This window comes from Marmota monax, unplaced genomic scaffold (genome assembly GCF_021218885.2).
Source record: "Marmota monax isolate L192 unplaced genomic scaffold, Marmota_monax_Labrador192_F-V1.1 WCK01_AAM20220418_F8-fsc00007, whole genome shotgun sequence".
NCBI lineage: Eukaryota > Metazoa > Chordata > Mammalia > Rodentia > Sciuridae > Marmota > Marmota monax.
In genome coordinates, this window is record NW_026692781.1 from 4,859,029 (window position 1) to 4,885,087 (window position 26,059).

General features: G+C 35.9%; 1 protein-coding gene across 6 annotated transcripts in view; it reads left to right on the forward strand.

Moving 5' to 3' along the window:
• Positions 1 to 26,059, forward strand: part of Ppig (peptidylprolyl isomerase G) — a 56,434-nt gene that overhangs the window by 20,646 nt on the left and 9,729 nt on the right. For all 6 annotated transcript variants that reach the window (XM_046447382.2, XM_046447378.2, XM_046447379.2 and 3 more), the window contains 8 exons: positions 78 to 152; positions 244 to 318; positions 626 to 733; positions 1,723 to 1,767; positions 2,331 to 2,418; positions 7,709 to 7,738; positions 7,829 to 7,968; positions 24,883 to 25,096. In XM_046447382.2, coding sequence (XP_046303338.1) covers positions 92 to 152; positions 244 to 318; positions 626 to 733; positions 1,723 to 1,767; positions 2,331 to 2,418; positions 7,709 to 7,738; positions 7,829 to 7,968; positions 24,883 to 25,096 — 761 coding nt within the window. In that variant the 5' untranslated portion in view covers positions 78 to 91. The remainder of the gene's footprint in view (positions 1 to 77; positions 153 to 243; positions 319 to 625; positions 734 to 1,722; positions 1,768 to 2,330; positions 2,419 to 7,708; positions 7,739 to 7,828; positions 7,969 to 24,882; positions 25,097 to 26,059) is intronic.

Below are 26,059 nucleotides of genomic sequence, written 5' to 3' on the forward strand. Positions count from 1 at the left end.
AATTTAATTCATATTTCTGGTTTTTGCTCCATGGAATTATTTTGTCAGTTACTCAGGAAAAATCTTTTCTATTTTAGTCTGCATTGGAACAATGGGAATAAAAGTTCAGCGTCCTCGTTGTTTTTTTGACATCGCCATTAACAATCAACCTGGTAAGAATATTAATGTTCCTAGTTATTTAAAAATTAGTATTTAATACTTTAAATTAGTAAAGAAGTTTAAACCAAATACTTTCTTTTTCAGCTGGAAGAGTTGTTTTTGAATTATTTTCTGATGTGTGTCCCAAAACATGTGAGAACTTTCGGTGTCTTTGTACAGGTTTGTTCACATTTTCGGTTGCCCTAATAATTCTTAGAAATATTAGTTATAGTACATTTTATTTGAGATTGATTTTTGCACTTGCCCGAAAAATGTGGATGTGGATGGCTTTTTAAAATGATAAATGCTTTTTTTTGTTGTTTTTTTTTTCCTGGAAGGAAGTGAAAGTTCTGTAGTTTAAAGAAATCTATACAAGAGTAGTTATATTTTACAGGGCAAAAGCTTTCATAAGTAATTTTGCTTTAATACTACTTCCTTGATTTTTGTGTTTACTAGGTATCCTGCTAATTTTTCTTCTCTACTACAGGTGAAAAGGGGACAGGGAAATCAACTCAGAAGCCATTGCATTATAAGAGTTGTCTCTTCCACAGAGTTGTCAAGGATTTTATGGTTCAGGGTGGTGACTTCAGTGAAGGTGAGACCTTGATTCCCACAGAAGAAAACCACATATTTATAATCATTGTATGTCATTGATCTTAATGTTAGACAAATCCTTAGAAGTCTAAGTCTGACTTTATTCTCATTCCAATTAGTCTTGGTCAAATTGTAGAAGTACTCATAGAATGGCATGAAAGAAGAAAACACATAGGAAATAGTTTCCCTTTTTTTTTTTTTTTCTGTAGTTGGGTTTTAATCTGAGGACTCATGCTTGCTGAGCAAAAGCTTTACCACTGAACTACACTCTAGTCCTTTTTATTTTATTTTTCAGACAGGATCTTGATAAATTGCCTGTATTAGCCTCAGACTTGAAATTCCCCTGCTCCAGACTTCTGAGTAGTTGGGATTAGACATATAACAACTGTATTCATCTCTAAATCTGTTGGCTGTTTTTGATTTTGGAATTCTTACTACAGTTTGGTTTTTTTGTTTGTTTGTTTTTGTTTTTCATGATATCAGGGATTTCAGAAACCTGGGGCACTTTACCACTGAGCAGTATCCTTGGCCCTTTTTATTTTTTGAGACAAATCTCATATTTTGCTTAGGGGCTTGCTGAATTGCTGAGACTGGCCTTGAACTTGAGATCCTCCTTCCTCAGCCTCCTGAGTCACAGGAATACAGGCATGCACCACCACACCCAGCTTAAAACTATTTCTAAAGACACTTTGAAAAAAAAATGTTATTAATTCTTGTTGAAGAAACTGTGTAGTCATCATTAGAATCTGAAAACTGTTTTTTCCAAGAATCTTAATATGCTTTATCACATTCTTATTACAGCATCATAAGTGAAAGAAGGTAAATTGGGATCTTGTCATTGCTGATGTAAAGTTAATATCTTATAACTTGCTATTGATCCTTTGATTCAAAAATCATTCACACACTACTTTGTAGGAAGTATGTTGGTTTAGGTAGCAACTTCAAAGAGTTCACTGTCTTGAGAATTCTGAGTCTATTTTTCATTTGTAGGAAATGGACGAGGAGGGGAATCTATTTATGGAGGATTTTTTGAAGGTAAAAATGTTTACATTTTATTCATTTGGTTATTGATTCAACTAGATTATTCATTATAATATACATGTATACTAATATACAACTATCTTCAACTAATCTGATGGTTAATTTTCTTTGGGGGGGGGGGGGCATGTACTTAGGTTTGAACTTGGGCGCTTTACCACTGAGCCACATCCCCAGCCCTATTTTGTATTTTATTTAGAGACAGGGTCTCACTGAGGTTCCTTCGTGCCTTGCTTTTGCTGAGGCTGGCTTTGAACTCACATTCCTGTCCTAGCCTCCCTAACTACCGGCATTAGAGGCATGCACCACCGTGCCCGGCTTAAAAATCCTTTTGATACTATGAGATTTGGCTAGTTTTCCCACAAATTATGTTTTCTGTCTTTTTTATTGATGTAAAAATCACTTGGAAAACTATAAGCATATGAGTGTTGAACTTAATTTAATAGCTTTCATCTTTACTTTTTGTATTCAGGTGAAATTTTATTTCAGATTTCATATGCCTTTTTCTTATATCCTTATTATATACTTATAATGTAACTGAAAACTTTACTTCTTTATAGATGAAAGTTTTGCTGTTAAACACAACAAAGAATTTCTCTTATCAATGGCCAACAGAGGGAAAGATACAAATGGTTCACAATTCTTCATGTAAGTATTTATAATTTGATGGTTTAACATATCCCATTTTCTGTTCTCTCTCGATGTGCCTTCCATTAGTTACTAATAAATCAGAGAGAAGCCTATAAAGGCAGGGAATTGTTTAATGAGGAAGAACAAAGAATTATTGAACAGGGGAGTTGAAAAGTGCTGCTGAAGTTTTTAGATAATGTATATTTGTCAAGGGGACATGAGAGCCAGATTAAATACATTTCTATTGGCCAATTTATTACAGGTTGAGCATCAGAATTAATAATATTATTAGGCTTGGCACAGTGGTGCACATTTGTAATCACAGTGGCTTGGAAGGCTGAAGCAGAAGGATCCTAAGTTTAAGCCAGCCTCAGCAATTTAGCAAGGCCCTAAGCAACTTAGTGAGACCCTACCTCTAAAATAAAAAATGAAAAGGCTGGGATGTGGCCCAGTGGTTAAGTGCCTCTGGATTCAATCCTCAGTACCAAAAATAAAATATAATAATAACAACAATATTATTATTAGATTATATTCAAATAAAGTAGGAATCCAGGAGTCCATACTGATACATAGTAGTCCTGCCTTATGTGTAGTTTTGCTTTCCATAATTTAAGTTACCCACAGTCACCCTGAAAATACTAAATAGGAAATTCCAGAAATAAACAATATATGTATTTGAAATTTGACTGACTTGATGAAATCCCCATTGTTCTACTTGGCTTAAAAATCATCCCTTTGTCCATTGTGTCCATACTATATATGCTTCCTACTTGTTAGTTACTTAGTGGTCTTCTTGATAATTAGATTAGCTGTCAAGTTATTATAGTACTTGCATAACCCTGACGTAGTAACTTGATGCTACATCACAGTGCCCACATCATTCATTTCACTTCATCTCATTGTGTAGGTATTGTATCATCTCATTGTTGCAAGAGGAAGGATGAGTTCAGTAACATATTTTGAGTGACAGAGATAATCTCTTACTGGGCCTAATTTTTTAATTAAATTTTACCATAGGGTAGGTATATATATGAAAAAATCATTTACTGGGTATATGTAGGATTCAAAACTATCTGCAATTTCAGTTATCCCCTGGGAATTGTGGAACATGTCCCTACAGATTAAGTGGGAAGTACTGTAAATAAATAAGTAACAAGGGAGAAGAGAAAAGCTCGTTCCTAGTAAAACATCAACTAATAAACATAGAAGAAATGTTGAAGTTAGAAAACTCACCATTTTGTAATCATCACAGTAATAATTGATTAAGGCAAGAATCTTCTATGGGTACTAAACTTAGTGGGACAGTATTAACCAGAAACAAGATGTTTATGTTACATAGAGTATCTCTCCATAATTAATTATGAAAGTTAAAACAATTGATCCTCATAATTCACAGATTATGTATTTGTGGATTCACCCATACACTGGGTAGAGCCTAAGGACAAATGCATGCTAGGGAAGCACTCTCACTGAGCCACATTCCTAGCCCAAGCTTCAATTTTAAAAGGAAAAAAAAAAAAAAAAAAGCCTTGCACGATGGCTCATGCCTGTAATCCCAGCGGCTCTGGAGGCAGGAGGATTGTGAGTTCAAAGGCAGCCTTAGCAAAAGTGAGGCCCTAAGCAACTCAGTGAGACCCTGTCTCTAAATAAAATACAAAATACGGATAGGGATGGAGATGTGGCTCAGTGGTTAAGTGCCCCTCGGTTCAATCCCTGGCACCCCCCAAAAAAGAAAAAGTTTGCTGTATTATGTATACTATAAAGCTTTCCTTTTAACCACTTTTTTGACTTGCAGTCCTCCTGCCTCAGCCTCCCAAGACACTGGGAGGCCTTTTAAACACTTAACTGTGTAGTTCAAGCATGTTTATCAAATTCCCAGTGTTACACAGCTGTCATCACAATCTGTTTCCAGAGCTGTTTTATTATCCCACATTTTTTTTACCATTTTCCTTTCCCCATAGCCCCGTAACTACTAATCTTGAATTTGCCTATTGTAGATATTTCATTTGGGTGAAATTATGCAATATTTGTCTTTTGTGTCTGATTTGTTTCACTTAGCATGTTTTCAAAGTTCTTTCACATGGCAGCATGTTTCAGAACTTTAGTCCTTTTTATGGCTGAATAACACTCTATGTATATATCATATTTGTCCCATGATCTGTTAATGGACATTGGATTGTTTCTACCTTTTATCTAATGTGAGCAATACTACAGTAAACATAGTGCTTGCGTCTCAGCTTTCAGTTCTTTGGGGAGTTGAGGGGGGGATAATGGGAATTGAACTCAGGGACACTTGACCACTGAGCCACATCCCCAGCCCCTGTTTTGTATTTTACTTACAGACAGGGTCTCACTGAGTTGCTTAGGGGCTAGCTTTTGCTGAAGCTGACTTTGAACTCTTGATCCTCCTGTCTCAGCCTCCTGAGCTACTGGGATTATAGGCATGCCCCACAGTGCCCGGCTCAGTTTTCAGTTCTTTTGCTTATACTCCCAGGTTAGATGGTATTCCTATATTTAGTTATTTAAGGAAAATCCAGGACCTCATGCATGCTAGGGAAGTACTCCACCACTGAACTACACATCCAGCCTTTTAAATTTTATTTTGAGACAGCATCTTCCTAAGTTACTCTGGCTGGCCTTGAATTTGTGACCCTCCTACTTCAACCACCTGAGTAAATGGGATCACTGGCATACTATTTTGTTATTGTAATTAGCAATAAAATTGTTATAACTAATGCAGTAGAACAGTAAATTCAGTTGCATACACACCCAATGCCTTTTTCAATAAGTTTTTTTTTTTTTAATAGTAAAAAATCTCATATGATGCTTATCTGTTATTCCAGTATGTCTCTGGTACATAACCAAATAGCAGCCCTCTTAACTACATAACTTTAAAGGTAATCTAGGGGGAAAATGGATGATAAGAAGTTCATTTGCCAAAATATGCTTATTTTAAGTTTTGATTTTGTCTTGGTTTTTTCTTTTATGGGGGCTCTCACTATGCTCCCCAGACTGGTCTGAGCTCCTGGGCTTTAGTGGTTCTCCTGTCTTGCCTCCCATGTATCTGGGACTACAGTACCATGCCACCACAACTTTAATTTTTATCCAGGTTTCTTTCAACTTGGAAATTTATATCAGGAGTAACAAACTCAAGCCTACCAAGGCAAGTGACATAAATTATCCTGTTGGAACAAGAAACTAAACTATTAATTCACATGTTAAAGAACACAGAAACCCTTGGCTCTGGTCAGTTATTGCTGTGTGCCAGGTATCACAACTTTCAAGTATTTCAGAGAGGCTCCAAGCTTGGATTTTCATGTGAAAGTGTCCCTTGGGTTACCCTTTTGTTGGTTTATTTCCCGGAGTTGGGAGTTATCTCTGTATGACCTAGGCTAGCCTTAAACTTGCATTTCTCCTGCCTGTTCTTCCTAAGTAGCTTGGATTGTAGGCAAACGCAGTGGCACTTGGTGAAAGAATTAAAAAATTTAAACATTGTCAGTTAATTTAAAAATTGTCTAGGGGAAAGAATAGAAGTTCATTGGATTAGACAAAGGGGAATGAAGGGAAAGGAAGGGGGATGGGAATAGTAGATTGAATCAGATGTAACTTTCCTGTGTTCATGTATGAATATACAACCAGTGTGACTCCACATCATGTACAGATACAAGAATGGGAAGTTATACTCCCTTTATAATATGTCAAAATACATTCTACTCTCATGTATATCTAAAATTAGCAGGAAGAAAAAAAGAATATTTGCCTAGCATGCCCCTGGGTTTGACCCCTAGTATTGTAAAAAATAAAATAAATGAATTCATAATTTTTTTTAAAGTGGTGAACACTAATGTGGACCATTTCTATTCAGGATGAACAGAATATGTCTGAAGGCTATCCGAATCTGACTATTCCCACCTCTCTCTCCCTGCTCTGTTTAAAATGTTGAAATTGAAAAGTAGTCTCCCCTCCCCACCAAGTTATTTTTATATATATTTTTTGATGGATCTTTATTTATATGTGGTGCTGAGAATCAAACTCAGTGCTTTATATATGCTAGGCAAGTGCACTACCACTAAGCCACAACCCTAGCCCTGAAAAGTAGTCTTAACCCCATGAAATCATAATCATAGTGGCTTGGTAAATTTTGATAAGTCCATATAGTAGAAACTTTATAAACCATAAACATTCAGGAAGAACTCAGTTTATGCAGTAAATACAAATAGATAATAACATCACCAAAATGTTGACTTTTTATCTTTTTTTTTTTGGTACCAGGAATTGAACCCAGGGGCACCTAACCACTGACCAGCCTTTTTATTTTTTATTTTGAGACACATTATGACTATGTTGCTTAGGGCCTCACTAATTTTTGCTATGGCCGACTTCAAATTAGCAGCTCTTGCCTTGCCCTCCCAGATTTATGGGATTATAGGTGTGTGCCACTCTGCCTAGCTTATATCCAGGTTTTTAACAAGTAGGTATTGCTTTTCTATAAAGAACAAATTTTTTAAAAATACATTGTGTATCCAGGTATGGTTGGCCTATGCTTGTAATTTTCAGTTACTTGGGAGGTTGAAACAGGAGGATCACAAGTTCAAGACTCAGCCTCAGCAATTTAGGAAGACCTAAAAAATAAACCAGGTTGAGCTGAGGCTGTAGCTCAGTGGCAGAGCGCTTGCCTAGCATGTGTGAAACACTGGGTTCCATCCTCAGCACCACATAAAAATAAGCAAAATAAAGACATTCTATCCATGTACAGCTAGTATACAGAAAGTATAAACAAACAAACGAATGAATAAACCAGGTTGGGGCTGGGTTGTAGAGCACTGGTAGAGCACTTGCCTAGCATGCATGAGGCATGGGTTTGATCCTCAGCATCACATAATAAATGAATGAATAAATGAATGCATAAAAATACATACATATATACATAAACAAACCTGGTTGGTGACCCATGTCTGAGTCAAGAGGATCACAAATTTGAAGCTAGTCTGAGCAATTTAGTGAGATCCTGACTCAAAATTAAATAAATAAGCAAATAAATAGGACTGGGTATTTAGTTCAGCAGTAAAAGCAAGCCTGAGCTCAATCCCCAATGCAGTGGGGGTCCATGGAATACATTATGTGGCAGATATTTTGCATTCTTTTTTATTCAAAGTTAAGGTAATACGATTCTGTTACGTTAAAGTAACATATGATTAGTTTGGGTTTTGCTTTGTTTTCAATGTAGTTATTTTCTTTTCCTTTTTAGAGATGCTAACTTTGTTTTTCTTTGACTTTGTTTTTATTCTTCTCTGATGACTTCCAAAAGAACAACAAAACCAACTCCTCATCTAGATGGGTAAAAATTCATTTAACTATTTTATAACCTACTTTAAATTAATGTTAAAATAAGAAGCTTTTATTTAGTCATCTTTATTTGACTCTTTAGGCATCATGTTGTTTTTGGGCAAGTGATTTCTGGCCAAGAAGTTGTAAGAGAGATAGAAAACCAGAAAACAGATGCAGCTAGCAAACCATTTGCTGAAGTACGGATACTCAGTTGTGGAGAGCTAATTCCCAAATCCAAAGGTAAGAACAGTACATATTTCAAGGAATTCTTGCTAATATAAAATAGACACTCTAAATAGTTGGTTTGAAATTCATACTAAAGTTGACATAAATGTGAGGTGTTTGTGTATTTTTTTATTTTTGTACTTGGATTGAACCCAAGGGTGTTTTCCCCTCTGAGCTATAGTCCCAGTTTGCAGTCCTCCTTCCTCAGCCTCCATAGTCATTGTAATTACAGGCATGAACCATCTTGCCAGACTTCTAATTTTTTTTTAATGACAAAAATTATGTATATCATGCACAATGTTATGCTTTGAAATATGTATATGTTGTAGTTTTTTGTGTGTGTGGATTGCATAATTGAGCTAATCACATTACCTTTTTTGATGTGTATGTGCACGCACACATGCTTGCACATGCATGGTGATAAGCTTAAAATCTAGGTAGTGATTTTTTTAAGAATACAGTCATTCCTTCTTCTCACCCCTATACTGGGTATTGAACCCAGGACTTGCCACATACGAGGCAAGTTCTCTACCACTGAGCTACAGCTCAGACCTTTTTAAATTTTATTTTGAGATGGGGTTTTACTCAGTTACCCAGGCTGGTCTTGAATTTGCAGTCCTTCTACCTCAGCCTCTAAGTAGTTTTTTTTATTCTTGTTTGTTTGTTTTTCTTTTTTTGTTTACCACTGAGCTACAGCCTCAGCCCCTTGTTGTTGATTTTTGAAACAGGATTACTCAGGGTGACCTCAAACTTAAGATATTTCTGCCTTTCTCAGCCTCCAGAGTAGGCATATGCCACAGTTCTCAGTTTATAGTCGTTATTAACTGTTCTCACCATGTTGTACAGTAGATTTCTTGAATTTATTCCTTCTAACTAAAATTTTGTATCCTTTGATCAACATCCTCTCCGAATATACTCTCAACCTTCCTCTTCAGATCCCTGGTGAGACTACCAGTCAGTTCCACTCTCTATTTCTGTGAATTTATCTTTTTTAGAATCCATATGTAAATGAAATTATTCGGTATTTGTCTTTTTATGGGTAGCTTATTTCACCTAATAGATTAGGTGTAGATTTGTAGATTTATCCATGTTGCCACAAATGATAGGATATCCCTTTCTTTTGGGTACCAGGGATTGAACTTGGGGACTCTCAACCACTGAGCCACATCCCCCTCCCTATTTTGTATTTTTATTTAAAGACAGGGTCTCAGTGAGGTGCTTAGGGCCGCTGGTATTACAGGTGTATGCCACTACTCCCAGCCAGGATATTCTTTTTTAAGGCTTAATAGAATTCCATTGTGTGTGGGGTTTGTTTCGGTGTGTGTGACATTTATTATTCTATTTATCCATTGAGGGACACTTAGATTGATTCTGTATCTTAACAATTGAAAATAACACAATGGTAGTGCAGACATCACTTCAACATACTGGTTTAATTTCCTTTGGGTATATATATCTAGTAGTGGGATTGCTGGATCATACGGTCGTTTTATTTTTAATCTTGGTTGTTTTTTCCCCCCTAGACTGGGGATTGTATCCATAAGTGCTTTACTACTGGGCTATTCCCCTGTCTCTTTTTTTATTTTGAGATAGGGTCTTGATAACGTTGCTCAGGCTAGCCTTGAACTTGCAACGCTTCTGCCTCAGTTTCCTAAGCACCTGGGATTATAGGTGTGCAACACCATACCCAGCTATTTTTAATTTTTTGAGGAACCTCCATGCTGTTTTACATAATGCTGTTCTAATTTACATTCCCACCAACAGTATGCAGAATGTTCCCTTTTCTCCGTATCTTCACCAACACTTAACCTTTTGTTATATTCTTAAGAGCTGTTCTAACAGGTATGAGATGATATTTCATTGTGGTTTTAATTTTCATTTCTCTCCTTATTAGTGTTGTTGAATATGTCTTACTTTGAAAAATGTGCAGGTCCTTGGTCCATTCTTTTTTTTTTCCCTGAACCATTTTTAAAAATCAGGTTATTTTCTTGCTACTGAGTTGCTTGAGTTCCTTATATTTTCAGTAATAACCCCTTATCAGATGCGTGGTTTGCAAGTATTTTGTCCTATTCCATTTATTGTGTCTTGATTCTTGATTATTTCCTTGATTATGCAAAAGCTTCTTTTTTTAAAAAAATACTTTTTAGTTTTTGGTAGACTTTATTTTATTTACTTGTTTATATGTGATGCTGAGAATTGAACTCAGTGCCTCACTCATGCTAGGTAAGCACTTTACCACTGAGCTATAACACTAGCTCCTGTGCAGAAGCTTTTTAATTTGATGTGAATCCCATTCATGTTTTCAGCTTTGCTGCCTGTGCTTTTGGGGTCATATCCAAAAAAATTGTTTCAAGTTTTTAATCCATTTCAAGTTAATTTTTTGTGTATATTGTGGGATAAAAGTCTAATTCCATTCTTCTACATGTGAATATGCAGTTATCCTAACCCCATTTTTATTGTCTTAGAGAGTGCTGGGGATTCCCCAACACTTCTCACATTGTAAGTACGCATTTTATACGCTGGAACTACTCCTGCAGTTATCCCCATTTATTGAAAAGACTGTTCTTTCTGTATTATAATTCTTGACATTTTTGTATTTTCTTTCTTTTTTTTTTTCTTTTTATTGATACTAGAGATTGAACCCAAGGGCACTTAACCATTAAGCCACATCCCTTACCCCTGCTTTTTAATTTTTTTTATTTTGAAATAGGGTCTTGCTAAGGGCTTTGCTAAGTTGCTGAAGCTGTCTTTCAACTTGTGATCCTCCTGCCTCAGCCTCCCAAGCCACTAGGATTACAGGAGTACACAACTGTGCCTGGCAGCATTTTTTTTTTTTTTTTTTAATTTTTCAAGTGTTTATCCTGCTTTTTACTTTGTTCATTAAACATGGAACCATTTACATTTTTGCTCATTTATTTGTAATAATTTACCCTTTTGCTTCCACTTGGTATTTTTTTTTTTAAAACTGAAGTTGTCTAAAGAGCATTTCTCTTCTAGAGGAAGAGAAAATGGGTGGGATAGGATGGCAATTGATGAGAATAAGATAGATTAAGAAACTGACAGAATAAATTCTTTCCCTTCATGTGTTGCTTACGTTCAGAAACATCCTGCATGTTTTAAAACTTCTCTTAGTTGACTAGACCAGACCATTTGAAGCTAATATGAAGCTAATTTGATGTGATGTTATCTGAAATGGTAAGAACTTTTTTTTTTTTTTTTAATGTGGTGCTAGGGATAGAACTCAGTGCCTCATGCATGCTAGCCAAGCACTCTCCCACAGAACCACAACCCCAGCCCAAGAACTTTGTTTTGAGTGAACATTTTGTCTCTATAATCTGAGAGATGTGACTGCTTCTATGAATTACAAATATTGGGTCTGATGCTCTGAGAGTAACAGAATGAGATTACCTTCAAACTAGTATAGAGAATAATAAAACATTAAACTGATTCTGTTCTTACTAATCTAGGGAGTAATAAAAGCCTATGTCACTAATTCATTAAAGTTTAAATGTCTTTAACATGCCTTTCAGAATTGCTTGAAGAAGAACATTTGGTTTCTCACCTTTTAGGTCTACTCATTTGCTGTGTAATATTTAGAAATATACACATTTTGTGTTGTTTTAATTTTAAGAGATCCTAGGTGGGTGTAGAGAACTAAAATGCTTATTTTAAATTTTCTGTCTCTGTATTCTATCTTGATTTTGATGATTTCATGTTTTATCCATTGCATATTAAATAGATTACTATTAACATATTGTAGGAGTATAATGAGACTATGTAAAATGATTTTTGTTGTAAATGAAACTTGATTTATATTCTTAGTAACAAATAGGAATAATGTCTGCATTTTTTGGATAAAGAATGAAGTGCTTTGAGAATTGAGAGGTGCTATATAAATCATTTATATTTTTTTAAATTAATAAAAACAATCTCTATTAGTGTTGATAAATTTTAGACCCTGAACCTACTGATGTTTGATTCTTCAGAATATTGTTAATTCAACTATAATATTTTGGCTTAAGGCACTACTTATTTTCACATCATATAGAAAAATCTTGTATTCTGTATTTGACATTATTTTTCTTATATTTTATGGTCTTTCAGGTCTCTTGTATTAAGATCTATTCTCTTCTTATAAAAGCTAATGAGATTCTATGTGGCTTATATAGAAAGAGAATGAGTTAGTAAAACTCACATTTGAAACCATAAACACTAATCATAATCTCTAATTAATTTAGTATTAAGAATGTTTTGGTATTAAGAGGTCAGGTATTTCCCTGTAGTATGTGTGACTCTTTATATATTATTCCTGGCATCTTTATAATGCATTGTCACCTGAAGGAATACTAGTTTTTCTATGCCATTGTGGCCAGTTGGTTCTGAAAATTGATGTAGCATCCTACTCTGTGTCACTTAAACCCCTGGTAAATTAGCATACCTTGTCCTTACCTGTTCCCTTACACAGGGAAGATTCTGCCCCCTTTTTAGTACCTGTCTTTTCAGGAGTTTCTACAAAGGTCAGATTTGTTTTGAGTCTGAATTCTCATGCCTAGTGTGTTCTGTATCACACTGGAAAGAAGTAAAGTGTTTTTTTGTTTATTTTGTTTTATGGTGGTGAGAATCGAACCCAGTGCCTTACACATGCTAGCAAGTGCTCCCTACCACTGAGCTACAACCCCAACCCAGAGGTAAAGATCTTCACTTAAGATCATAGTTTGACACCAGTTATCCCATGGTCTTTCAACTACCATTCAGAACATTTCTTAGAATGAATTTAGCCATACATCTGTGTAATCTTTGTTTAGATAGAACTTATATCCAACTTTTAAGTTTGGCTTCCTTACAAGAATTTTAATCAAAAACAATCAAAAAGCCAGGTGTGGTGCATGCCAGTTACTTGGGAGGCTAAGGCAGGAGGATCTAAAGTTCAGGGCCAGCCTCAGCAACTTAGAGAGACCCTGTCTCAACATAAAAAAAGAGTAGGGGATGTGGCTCAGTGGTAAAGTACCTCTTGATTCAATTTTCAGTACCAAAAAACAACAAAAACCCAAAAATAGTCAAAAATCTTTATGCAACACCGTCATGTTAATCATCATCATATTAACCTGTGTGAAAGATTTTCACCCTAATTTTTAAAATATATAGCTGTGTGTGTGTGTTTGTGTGTGTGTGTTTTGACTTCCTGAAACAAGACAAAGAGACTTCAAAAGAAATCTCAGACTGGGCCCACCTGTCTTCATGAGTCTGAGCAGTCTCCTTGGGGTCTTTTTCCCTTTTCTATTGCAAGATTAAAAATCTTGCTTTTTTGGCTATGTAAATTTGCCAGAGGAAGTTCAGGGTCCAAGAGAAGAACCTTTCAACCTATATGCAGTGATAGAACACTGGAGTTCAAAACAAAAGTGTCCCCAGGAGACTCAATGAAGCATTCTCAGGAGTGGAAAATAGAACACAGACCACCAGAAAATGAAACCACTACCTTGATTAAGGTGTTTCCTAATTTTTTCAGAGTTGACATGACCTCTGGTCGTGTTGTTCTCTTCAGAGTCCACTGCAGTTGTTAAAGAGGAATCTGTCTTGGCCATGCAACAAGAGATGAGGGCATTGCTACATTACAAAGTACACGCAGGAACCGAGTTGTGACAACATGGCAACATATAGTTATATGAGAAGAAAAGGTAGGAAACAGATTGTCTGGCAGTACAGAAAGAAAAGCACAATAGGAAACAGCTGTTGAATCTTATACAGGTAGTCCCAAATTGCCATGGTTTGGGATTTCTTTTTACATTATGATGGTGTAAAAGTTGCACTAAGTTAATGGAAACCATGCTTCAAATAAGATATCAATGAAGGGATTCATAGGGCAAGGTATGGGAAAAGGGGCACAGAGCTTCTAATATCCTCTGGTGTGTCACACTCCAGGAACCTCCCATGTGTTCAGTTGTCCAGAAAATCCTGTTGTTTAAGGGTTTTCTTTTCTTTTTTCTTTTTTTTTTTTTTAATATTTATTTTTTAGTTTTAGGTCGACACAATATCTTTATTTTTTATGTGATGCTGAGGATCAAACCCAGTGCCTCACGCGTGCCAGGCGAGTGCGCTACCACTTGAGCCACATCCCCAGCCCAAGGATTGTTTTTTTTTTTTAAATATGTTTTTTAGTTGTCAATGGACATTTATCTATTTATCTATCTATCTATTTATTTATTTTTACTTATTGATATGTGATGCTGAGAATTGAACCTAGTGCTTCACATATGCTAGGCAAGTGCTCTACCATTGAGCCACACCCCAGCCCCTGTTGTTTGCATGTTTATTGAGACTTCATTGCCTAAGCATGATTGTAACATGACAGCTGTGTAGAAATGTGGCAAACAGGGTATGATCTAATGCTTATAGACTGATGAAAATATCCACCAAGGCCTGTCCAGATTCTTCTTGGTCTTTCCATGCAACAGTCCTTCTTCCCAGGTATAAGGCAAGACCTCTTCTGAAATGAGGTCTTGAGATCTATTATCAGACAAGAAAGCTTCAGAGAATTTTTTAGGCACTCTCCAAGACAGAAAGGTGGAGGAAGATTAGAGTTTCTTTTTCTTTTTGGGAGGGTGGTATAATGGGGATTGAACACAGGGGCTCTTTACCACTGAGCTATCTAGCCCTTTTTTATTTTGAGACAGGGTCTCAGTAAGTTGCCTAGGGCCATGTCAGGTTGCTGAGACTGCCCTCAAACTTAAGGTTCTCCTGCCTCAGCTTCCCAATAAGCATGCACTACTATACCCAGTAAAGATGAGGTTTTTTTTTTTTTGTTTTGTTTTGTTTTGTTTTTTAACCTTCCTGGGGGGAAAAATTATAGTTTCTGTAGCCTGGGTTCGGGAAAGAGTTATGATTCATGGACAAAAACTAATATATATTTGTCATCACGGTGGTACATACTCTTCTGTGGTGGAGCATGGCAGCAGTGCCATAGCTCTATCAACCAGTCAACTAATTGCAAGTGATGTGTCTCTGTTGTGTTGTGTTGCTAAGCCATGATGTTTGGTAGGTTGAGGTATTAAATGCATTTTTCACTTAGGGCATTTTCATCTTACAAAGAATATATCTACTCAGGAGACATGATAGGCTCATTTCAGTGTCTTTATTTTTAAAGTATTTCTGATACTTTTACTGGAAAGTAGTGAGTGGGATGTTAAACTTAGATATTATTTAGAAGAGAAGACCAGTAATATGAAATGAAATTTTCTGAAGGAAACCATTTGGGAATAGCTCTTTATTTCAAATTTTATTTTGAAGGTTAATTTGGAAATTAACTGTTACAGGTTCAAATGAAATTCATTGGTTTTAAGACCCAAATAAAGAACAAGTTAGCATTTTTCTTACCTTGGGTTTTTACAAATAAGATGTTCTGAAGTTTGTTTTTTTAACCTTAATATTATACTTGTAAGTCCAATACTTAATTGATAGGATTACAAGCTCGCCACCACTATCCCCACCCCACCCCCACCAATAAAGGTCAGGGGACAGGTTTGGGAAATTCTTTAACATAATGATAAGTGAACTACATAATCTAAAATAAACTCAAGGCCTGGGGATGCATGTGTGAGACCTTGTGTTCTATCCCTAGTACTGTAAAAACAGATAATTAAATCAAGACATCAGAAATAACCCAGGAAAGTGTTACTCTTTGTAATTCCTTTTCATTCATTATGATTCTTAACTTTGCATTGTGGCTTTTGCTTTTACTTCTGCTTCATTTTTACCTTAAGGATACTTAAGTGCATGTAAAAGATATTTTGCACTTTATCTTGTGTAAATGGTTAGGCAGGGATTAGGATTTTATGGTTTTAGTTTTGTTCCTTTGTATTGAGAGTGAGGTGAAAAGAATTGTCATACTTAGAGTTTTAAAATGCTCTTTAAAAAGACTTTTATGGTAAATTGAGAAGTTATTGCATATAAAATTATGGGGTTCAAAGTGATGATCTATATGAACAATTTGGGAAGAAAATCAAACTAATTGTTGTATCTAATCCCTCAAACTTATTTTTAGTAGTGAGAACATGTAAGTTTTTCTGTCTGTGGTTTTGAAATACATAATGCATTATTATTAATTATAGTCACCATACTGTATAAATAAACATAAAAAAAAAACCCAAACTTATTCTTCCTAACTAAAACTGTATACCTAATTTTTAAAATTTAGTCTGTTCTTTTGGTTTAAAATTTAGAATGTGTAACAACATAATCACATTTAAAATATGTAATGAAATTCTCCTTCCTGTCTCTGTCCATTAGAGTTCTCATTCCCACATTTGTACATCAATTTCACACATATGTTCATATATTGATCATGTAGGACAAATTCCTAAAACTTACCAAATTACAAGGATTGTGCATTTGTAACTTTGGTAGACACTGCTGTTAAAATGTAGGAAAATAAGTTGCCCTATATCCTTTGCAAAACCACATGATAGTAGACTTTTTTTTTTTAATATTTTTTAGTTGTAGTTGAACTCAATTTATTTATTTATTTATTTATTTATTTTTATTTATGTGATGCTGAGGATTGAACCCAGGGCCTTGCACGTGCTAGGCGAGCACTCTACCACTGAGCCACAACCCCAGCTCCCATTTCATATTTTGAAAAGTTGCTGAGGCTGGCCTCAAATTTATGATCCTTCTACCTCATCCTCTCAATGCCTGAGATTACAGGCACCTATCACTACACCAGGCTTCTAGCTGCTTTCAATGTTTTGTTTTTAGAAGTTTACTGTAGTGTGTCTTGGTGTGTATTAGAGTTTATCGTATTTGAGACTCACTCAGCGTTTTTGTTTTTTTTTTTTTCTTTATCTTGTCTTTGTGGTACTGAGGGTTGATCCCAGGGGTGCTCTGCCACTAAGCTACATTCCCAGCCCTTTCTATATTTTTTACTTTAAGAAAGGGTCTTGCCAGGATGTTCAGACTGGCCTTGAACTTGGGATCCTCCCTCCTAAACCTCCTGAGTTGCTGGGATTACAAGCATGTACCACCCTACACAGCTCACTCAGCTTCTTGAATCTGTGGATCTGTACATTTTTCCAGCTGTAGAAAAATTTCTTCTATTACTAATTAGAATATTTTTTGACGTTTTCTCCTTTTCTTCTGGGACTTCAGTCACACAAATGTTATTATTCTGTGGGTCTGTGAGGCTTTACTCATTTTTTTTTTGTTGTTGTTGTTGTTGTTCAATGTGTTTTCTTTGTGCCATCCAGGTTGGGGGGTTTCTGTTGATCTCTCTTCTGACTCACTAATTCTTTCCTCTGTCATGTCTACTCTGCTGTTGAGTGTGTATAGTAAGTTAAGTTAGTTCTGGGTTGTTCTCCCCCCCCCCCCAGGTATTGTATATCTTAGTTCTAAAATTTCCATTTGGTACTTTATATCTTCTGAGATTTTTCACTTTTTAAATCTGTTTTAGAAGTTTGTAATTGCTCCTTGGAGCTCCCTCCTGCCCAGTTTCAAATGGATTTTATTTGTTTCCTCCTCTTGTTTTTTATTTGATGCATTATAGGTGTACACAATGGTGGGATTTGTTGGTACATTCCATTCTTTTTTGAAACAGTGTCTTGCTCTGTTGCCTAGGCTGGCCTTGAATTCCTGGATCAAGAGATTCTTCCTCAGTGTCCTGAGCAGCTGGGACTATAGTCACCCTCCACTGCATGCAGTTCAAAACTTTTTTTTTTTTAATTGATGACTTCTTTTTTATCCTTCTCAGACAAGTCACAGTGATGGATGCCTGTAATTCCAGTTACTCAGGAGGCCAAAACAGGAAAATCAAAATCTGAGGCCAGCCTCAGCAACTTAGTGAGACCCTGTCTCAAAATAAAATAAATGGAGCTATGGGTATAGTTTAGTGGTAGAGACTTGCCTCACATGTATATGGCCCTGAGTTTAGTTCCCACCATTGCCAAAAATATAAATAAATAAATCCTTCTGACTTAATTCCAATAACTAAGTCATCTTGATTTAGTGTATTTTGATTATCTTTTTTCACATAAGTTGTGTTTTTCCTGGTTCTTATTTAAGTGGCTGGTTTTTTCTTCTTTTTCTTTCTTTTTTTTTCCCCTTGTATCATGAACATTTTGGGTATTATGAGACATTAAGTTCTGTTTATATTTTTCTATTTTTGCTACCAATCACTTCTAGATTTAGCATGTGTGTTAAATCTAGTGTTATTCTGGTCTGCTTTATTTGCTACTCAGAGGCTGATTGGGAAACCTGGGTGTTCTTCAGTATTGTAGTTTAGTTATGAAATGTTTTGCCATATTAATTCTGATCTTTTTCATTTGAGAGTCTGCAAGGACCTTATGTATAGGCTTAAAGAGTCCTTTCCCCAGCTGTCATGTGCCAACACAGGGGGAGAGTTACACACAATTGATGCTAAGGCTTCCTACTTTGTTTCTACTGAAATTACTCAGGCAAGGGAAGAGGAATGCTGCTTGCTTTCACCAAGGGCAGGATGATTGGAATTCCAAGTTCTCCACTTAATCTCTGCTGATATTGATAAGGGGAAAAGCAGGCAATGGCACATTTTTTTTTTTTTTATTCTTTTTATTTGATTGTCATAGAGAGGTATTGGCCAAAAAAAAGAAAAATCACTTTCTGTTTAACTAAATCATCAGAATTTTTCTCAGTTCTTTGTCTGGAGAGAGCAGGGTTTTCTTGAGACTTAAAAAAAAATTGCGCATTACCATATCTGAGATGCAGATGCACTTTTCTCCAGCATACAGTTTCAGATATATGGGTGGCAAAATTAGAATTTCTGTCATTCCCAAGGCCAGAGATCCTTGATCACTTTCCTTCTTTCTACCTTTCAGAGTCTTGTCTTTTTTTTTTTTGGTGGTGGTGCTGGAGATTGAACCCAGGGCCTCGAATTCATACGTGCCAGGCAAACGCTCTACTGCTGAGCCACAATCCCAGCCCCCCTCAGAGTCTTCTTGATGTATGTTCTTTGCACATCTAAGGTGTCTACTAGAACCAGGGAGAAATGAATGTATTCCATCTTATTTGTAATTTCTCTTTTCCTTTTTTCTAAGCTTTTTGTCTTATCTAAAAACCTTCCCTTTTAAAATATAAAATCTCATGCTTAAATGACTTTAGACCTTTATAATGATTACTGCTTTATAAGTACATTACGGATAACTATTCCCCACTACTTATTTTTACTCCTGTTTCAAATCCTAAAAAGTTACTTATGCTAGACTGATTATTTTGAAAACATGCATTTGTTCCATTGTGATTGATATATTAGAAAATAATTTGAATATAATAACAATTTCTTGCTTATACCTGATGTTTTTTACAAGAAATACTAAGTGAATGCAGAAAAACCGTACCCAGCTAAATTACTTCATAGGAATATACAAAAAATTGACACACACATCTCAGACATACACTAGCTACTGCAGTTCATTACATGTGCTATGAGCCATACCCTGTACAGTCTGCTCTTATAACTGATTTCAAATCACTCTTTTACCATTTTATAAGAATTCACAAGCTTCAGCTCTTCTGATACTCCTCAAGCAAACCCCAGGTCATTTATTTTATCTTTATGTGGTGCTGAGGATCGAACCCAGTGCCTCACGCATGCCAGGCGAGCATGCTTCTACTTTAGCCATATCCCCAGCCCCTGAACCCCAGGTCATTTTCAAAGTAAAATTTCATATTTATTGTTGTTTTTAGATTTCTGAACCACTTAATGTAAGTAAAACTGCTGCCATTTTTATGTGCTTTCTATATTTTTGGTACCAGGGATTGAACCCAGGGGCTCTTAACCACTGAGCCACATCCCCAGCCTTTTTGAGACAGGGTCTTGCTAAGTTGCTGAGGCTGATTTGAACTTGTAGTTCTCTTCCCTCAACCTGGAGCTGCTGGGATTATAGGTGTGTGCCATTGCACTTGGCTTCCTTTTTTTTTTTTTTTTTTAAATGTATCATTGATAAAAGTGAGTGTTATGCTCTTAAATGTTTTCCCCATCGGCCATGTTGTTCTTAATGTAGATTCTCATAGTTCAGTGCTTTATAGGAACTTTTATGTTTTATTATAGTTGAGAATTTTTATAAATGTATCACCGAACTATATATTTTCTAATGCTGTTTGACATTGAATTCACATTTTTTGGTCTTATTTTCCTGAGCAGGTTTCGTAGGAAAAGGTCACATCAGTTAAATTTTACTCAAAATAATATTGACAAACATCAAAAGAGAGGAACAGGGGATCTTTTCAATTTCAAACTTCGTAAGCTTTATTCTAGGGTGCTTTTCTGAAAATACAGTTTATTTTCCTTTTATACTTAATGTCTGTTCTGTTCAATCCCTGTACCAAACAAACAAAAATGTCTGATGCTCAGTAAGTTTACATTAATATAAAAATAGTTCTGAGTCTCTTTTTGACCTTCCATATTATTTAAAAACGTGCTTCACTGAAATCTTTTTTTTTATTGAGTGTGGTTGGAGCATACCTATCATCCCAGCAACCTGAGGCAGGAGAATTGGAGACTTGAGGCCATCCTGGGCAACTTAGGAAGACCTGTCTCAAAATAAAAAATAAAGAGGGTCAGGGAGATAGCCAGTGGTAAAGCAGCCTTGTGTTCAATCTCCAGTACCAAAAAAAGAAAAAAAATCTTTTCCCCAAAAGTAATGTATAGAGCTGGGGATCAGTAGTAGAGCATTACCTAGCATTTCTAAGTCCTGAGTTCAATCCCTAGTACCACAAAAACAGAACAAAACAAAGGTAATATATAATAACGGTCATTTAAAATACACTTAATAGCAGCCAATTTGGAAAGCAGTATGGAGATTTCTTGGAAAGCTGGGAATGGAACCACCACTTGACCCAGCTATTCCCCTTCTCGGTCTATTCCCTAAAGACCTAAAAAGAGCATGCTACAGGGACACTGCTACATCGATGTTCATAGCAGCACAGTTCACAATAGCAAGACTGTGGAACCAACCTAGATGCCCTTCAATAGACGAATGGATAAAAAAAATGTGGCATTTATACACAATGGAGTATTACTCTGCATTAAAAAATGACAAAATCATAGAATTTGCAGGGAAATGGATGGCATTAGAGCAGATTATGCTAAGTGAAGCTAGCCAATCCCTAAAAAACAAATGCCAAATGTCTTCTTTGATATAAGGACAGTAACTAAGAACAGAGTAGGGACGAAGAGCATGAGAAGAAGATTAACATTAAACAGGGATGAGAGATGGGAGGGAAAGGGAGAGAGAAGGGAAATTGCATGGAAATGGAAGGAGACCCTCATGGTTATACAAAATTACATACAAGAGGAAGTGAGGGGAAAGGGAAAAATAATACAAGGGGGAGAAATGAATGACAGTAGAGGGGGTAGAGAGAGAAGAGGGGAGGGGAGGGGGGATAGTAGAGGATAGGAAAGGCAGCAGAACACAACGGACACTAGTATGGCAATATGTTAATCAATGGATGTGTAACTGATGTGATTCTGCAATCTGTATATGGGGTAAAAATGGGAGTTCATAACCCACTTGAATCAAAGTGTGAAGTATGATATATCAAGAACTATGTAATATTTTGAACAACCAACAATAAAAATTAAAAAAAAAAGAAAAATAAATAAATAAAATACGCTTAATACACTTGATGGAGAAGGTGGGCTTGCTCTTATAATAAATCGTTTGTGATACATTTGTCATAGGAAAGAATTGTAATGCAAAGTAAATATAAGTTGAACCTGGTGAATAAAGATTTGTTAATCATGAGGTTGAATGTTGCTATGCTTTATTAAGTAATTTTAATAGGTATACTTGGTGTTTATGTGAAATATTTTCATTTTGCTTACATATTATGTGGTTTCATTTAGACTTACTCATTATGAATTTATTTTCTTCCTTAGGTATCTTTAAAAGTTTCATTCCCCACCCCACTTCCCACCCCTGCATACTTCTCAGTTTTTTAGTTTTGTACATTATACCTTAGTAGATTTTTTAGTTTTTACATGTTTGAATACCCGCTCTGCCTTGCCAGCAGCAGTGGTTCAGATTAACAGTTGGACTCATACAACAAAATAGACTTCATCAGCACTAAGTTTCTTTTAAGAAAAGAGACAGGATAGGAAGTAACACAGCTAGGACAACAGCGTATTGGAGATCTCATGATTTCCAGGCATCTTATATTTGATGTGTTCATGTTTCTCCCAAGAAACATAACTGAATGTTCAGTTAAATCATTGCATTTGGGTCTCTGCAGCTTTTATACCTTGTTCTCATTCTCTAGTGCAGCAGCATGTACTAAATTACCATTCTTGACAGTGAAGCATAAGCCCTTGGGGCACGCACATAGTAACTTCAGCCAGATTCTCATTTATCTTGGATTTATTATGTTCCTATGAATTCTGAGTTAAGAATTGCAGGGGCTGGGGATGTGGCTGAAGAGGTAGTGCGCTCGCCTGGCATGCGTGGGTCGCTGGGTTCAATCCTCACCACCACATAAAAATAAAAAAATAAAGATGTTGTGTCCACCGAAAACTAAAAAATAAATATTAAAAAATTTTTTTCTCTCTCTCTTAAAAAAAAAAAAAAGAAAAGAAAAAAAGAATTGCAAAGATAATTTGCCCACGTATCAAATCAGGTTAAGCTGAACATGATGGTGCACGCCTGTAATCCCAGCGACTTGGGAGACTAAGGCAGGAGGATCACAAGTTTGAGCCCAGCCTCAGCAACTTAGCAAGACTCTAAGCAACTTAGTGAGACCCTTTCTCAAAAATAAAACAAAAAGGGTTGGGGATGTAGTTTAGTGGTAAAGTGCCCCTAGGTTCAATTCCTAATACTAAATAAAAAACTAAAAGCAGACAAAACAAATCCTCAGTGTTTCTAAAACTAACACAAACCAGCTCTTAACTCCTTGACTAAGGTCCTTTAATCAGGGAGCCAACAGACAGTTCAAAGATGTATTTCCTTTGTGATTATTGTATAAGAAATATTGACATGTGCAAGTAAATAAAATGGATAACATAATTTTTATTATCCACCTTCAATTTATTTATGACTGATCTTGTTTTATCATGTCCAGCTACTTCTTCCTCAGAATCACTCCCTCTTTTTTGAATGTGGGATCTCACTGTTTTGCCCAGGTTAGTCTCAAACCCTGGGTTCAAATGATCCTGCCTTGCATGCTTCCTGGAGTAGCTAGGACTACTTGAGGCATGTGCCACTATACCTGGTCTTGTTAATACATTTTAGAGCAAATTCTAAGTATGACAATTTAATAAATACCAATAAATATTGCATTATTTTCAATAGAGAACTCTAAAAATATCATAATAATATACACATAATACACATAATCCTGATAATGTTCTATAATTATTTCTTAAATATTTTTTCAGCTATAGATCAACATAATCTTTATTTATTTTTATGTGGTGATGAGGATCAAACCCAGTGTCCCACATGTGTGAGGCAAATGCTCTACCACTGAACCACAACCCCAACCCCTCTATAATTGTTTTATTAATTGTTTTGTTGTTCGAATCTGGATCCAAATGAAATTTAAACATTGAGATCAGTCTTGTGAGTTGATACTGAGAATTGAACCCCAGGGGTTCAACCACTGAACTATATCTCTAGCTCTTTGTATCTTTTGTGTTGATATAGGATCTCGATAAGTTGCTAAGACTGACCTTGAACTTGAGAGCCTTCTGCCTCAGCCTCCCAAGTAGCTGGAATTACCCAGTGTGTCCCACTGAGTCCAGCTTGTACAGTATTTTTTGTTTATCATTTGAGCCAGGCTTGGTGGCACATGTCTGTGTATGATCCCACCTACTTGAGAGGCTGAGGAAGAAGAATGATTTGCACCCAGGCAGCCTGGGCAAAATATAATAAGAGTCTGTCGAGAGAGCGGGGAGGGGGGGGGCCTGCATTTGTTTAATAGATTCCCTTATCATTTCTTTTTATGTTTCTTTGAAATGTATTCTTTGACGAAGCTGTCATTTGTCATGTAGCATTTCCCACAATTGTACCCCCTGGATTTTATTAAGTGAGCCTTTGTTTAAAATTTTTTGGACTCTTTTAAAAATAATTATTGCACCAAAATAAAATTTGAATTTGAAATGACTTTTGGTAGAGACCCCAATCCAGTTCTTAGGCAAGTGACTTCTGTTATGAATCTGTACTTCAACTAAATCTATATTTCTTAATCATTATAGGAGTATTCAGACATTGAAGCATAAGTCCATGCCAACAAAATGATGTTTCCTATCTTTGTTCCTACAAAGTTTTTTTTCCCCGATTTCCTTTCTGAGTTCTACCTCCAGCCTGATGATAAGAGAAAACATAGAAGCCTACATAAGATGATTAGAATCTAGGGGATCTTAAATGTTTAATTCTTTCCTCTTTAAAAGTTTGTTATTCAAGGGCTGAGGATATAGCTCAGTTGGTAGAATGCTTGCCTTTGTGTGCACAAGGCCCTGGGTTCAATCCTCAGCACCACAACAAAAAACCCAAAAAAGTTTGTTATTCAAATGTTTCTTAAATATAACTCAGTTTGGCATTTTTTTTAGTTGTCAGTGGATTTTTTTTATTTATATGAGGTGCTAAGAATAAAACTCAGTGCCTCACACATGCTAGGCAAGTGCTCTACCACTGAGCCACAACCCCAGCCCTCAGTTTGGCATTTTATACTAACATTTCTTTTCAAAAATTCTTTAGCCTAATAGGTATGATTTTGACCCATCGATCTGGAGATCTGAATTCTAATGCTGAGTCTTGATTCCTTTCTTGTACCTCATTACCCCTCAATTCATATAACTAGATGAGCTCAGTTAAATACTAGAGTTGTGTGAATCTACAGAAATTTTTAAATTTATGCTTATAAAGTTTATATAAAAATTAATTGAACCAAACCTTTTTGTTTTTATTAAAGTTAAGAAAGAAGAAAAGAAAAGGCATAAGTCATCGTCTTCTTCCTCATCGTCATCCAGTGATTCAGATAGCTCAAGTGATTCTCAGTCCTCTTCTGATTCTTCTGACTCTGAAAGTGCTTCTGAAGAGAAGTCAAAAAAAAGAAAAAAGAAGCATAGGAAAAATTCCCGAAAACACAAGAAAGAAAAGAAGAAGCGAAAGAAAAGCAAAAAAAGGTCTTACTTTTATAATAATAGCTTTATATTCTGATTCCCTTCTATTTTATAAATAAATCTGTTAAGATTCTGAATCAATTACACATGAGCATTATAATAGAAATTTTTATTGCCTAGAGTATCATAAGACCAATCTTATATGCTACAGTCACTAAATTAAAACAGTACATTCATTCCCTCTTAGTTCATTTTGTGTTTTCTCTAAGAAATGATGCACTAGTTTATAGTATAGGGTTTTGGTTTTGGTTTGTTTTGTTTTGGAGATTGAACCCAGGGTCTCAAGCATGCTAGGTAAACAGTCTACCAGTGAACTATATCCCCAACCCTTTTTATTTTATTTTGATACAGAGTATCATTAACTTGCCCAGACTGGCTTCAGATTTGCAATTTTCTTGCCTCAGCTTCCTGAGTAGGTGGGATTATAGGTACATGACACCGCACCAGTCTTATTTTTGCTTTTTTTTTTTTTTTTTTTCAAGAGATCTCACTCAGTTGCCCAGGCTGTCCCCCACCTCTCAGTCTCCTGCCTTAACCTTGCTAAGTAGCTAGGATTACAAGCACATGCCACCAGTCCAGATTTAGGTTTATATATTTTCTGTGAGATTGTTGGGATAATGAGGATTACAAAAAATAATGTGTTCCTTATTTTTTATAGTATTCTCTCCTGGGTTTTATGTTCTTTGTCTTCTTGGTTCTTATGATAGCATGTGGATTAAAAGCAGATATTAACTACATATTTGCTTTCTTTTCAGTTTTGTTTGCAATAATCTGTGTACTATAGACTTTAAAAATCTAATATCTTTACCCATAGATTTTAGAAAAATGTTTTTGAGTGTGGTAACAGTTTTGGGAGGTGTAGGATACCAGAGATTGAACCCAGGGGTGCTTAACCACTGAACCATATTCCAGGCCTACCCCTCCCCCTGCCCCCACTTTTGAGACAGGGTCTGAGTTATTTGCAGC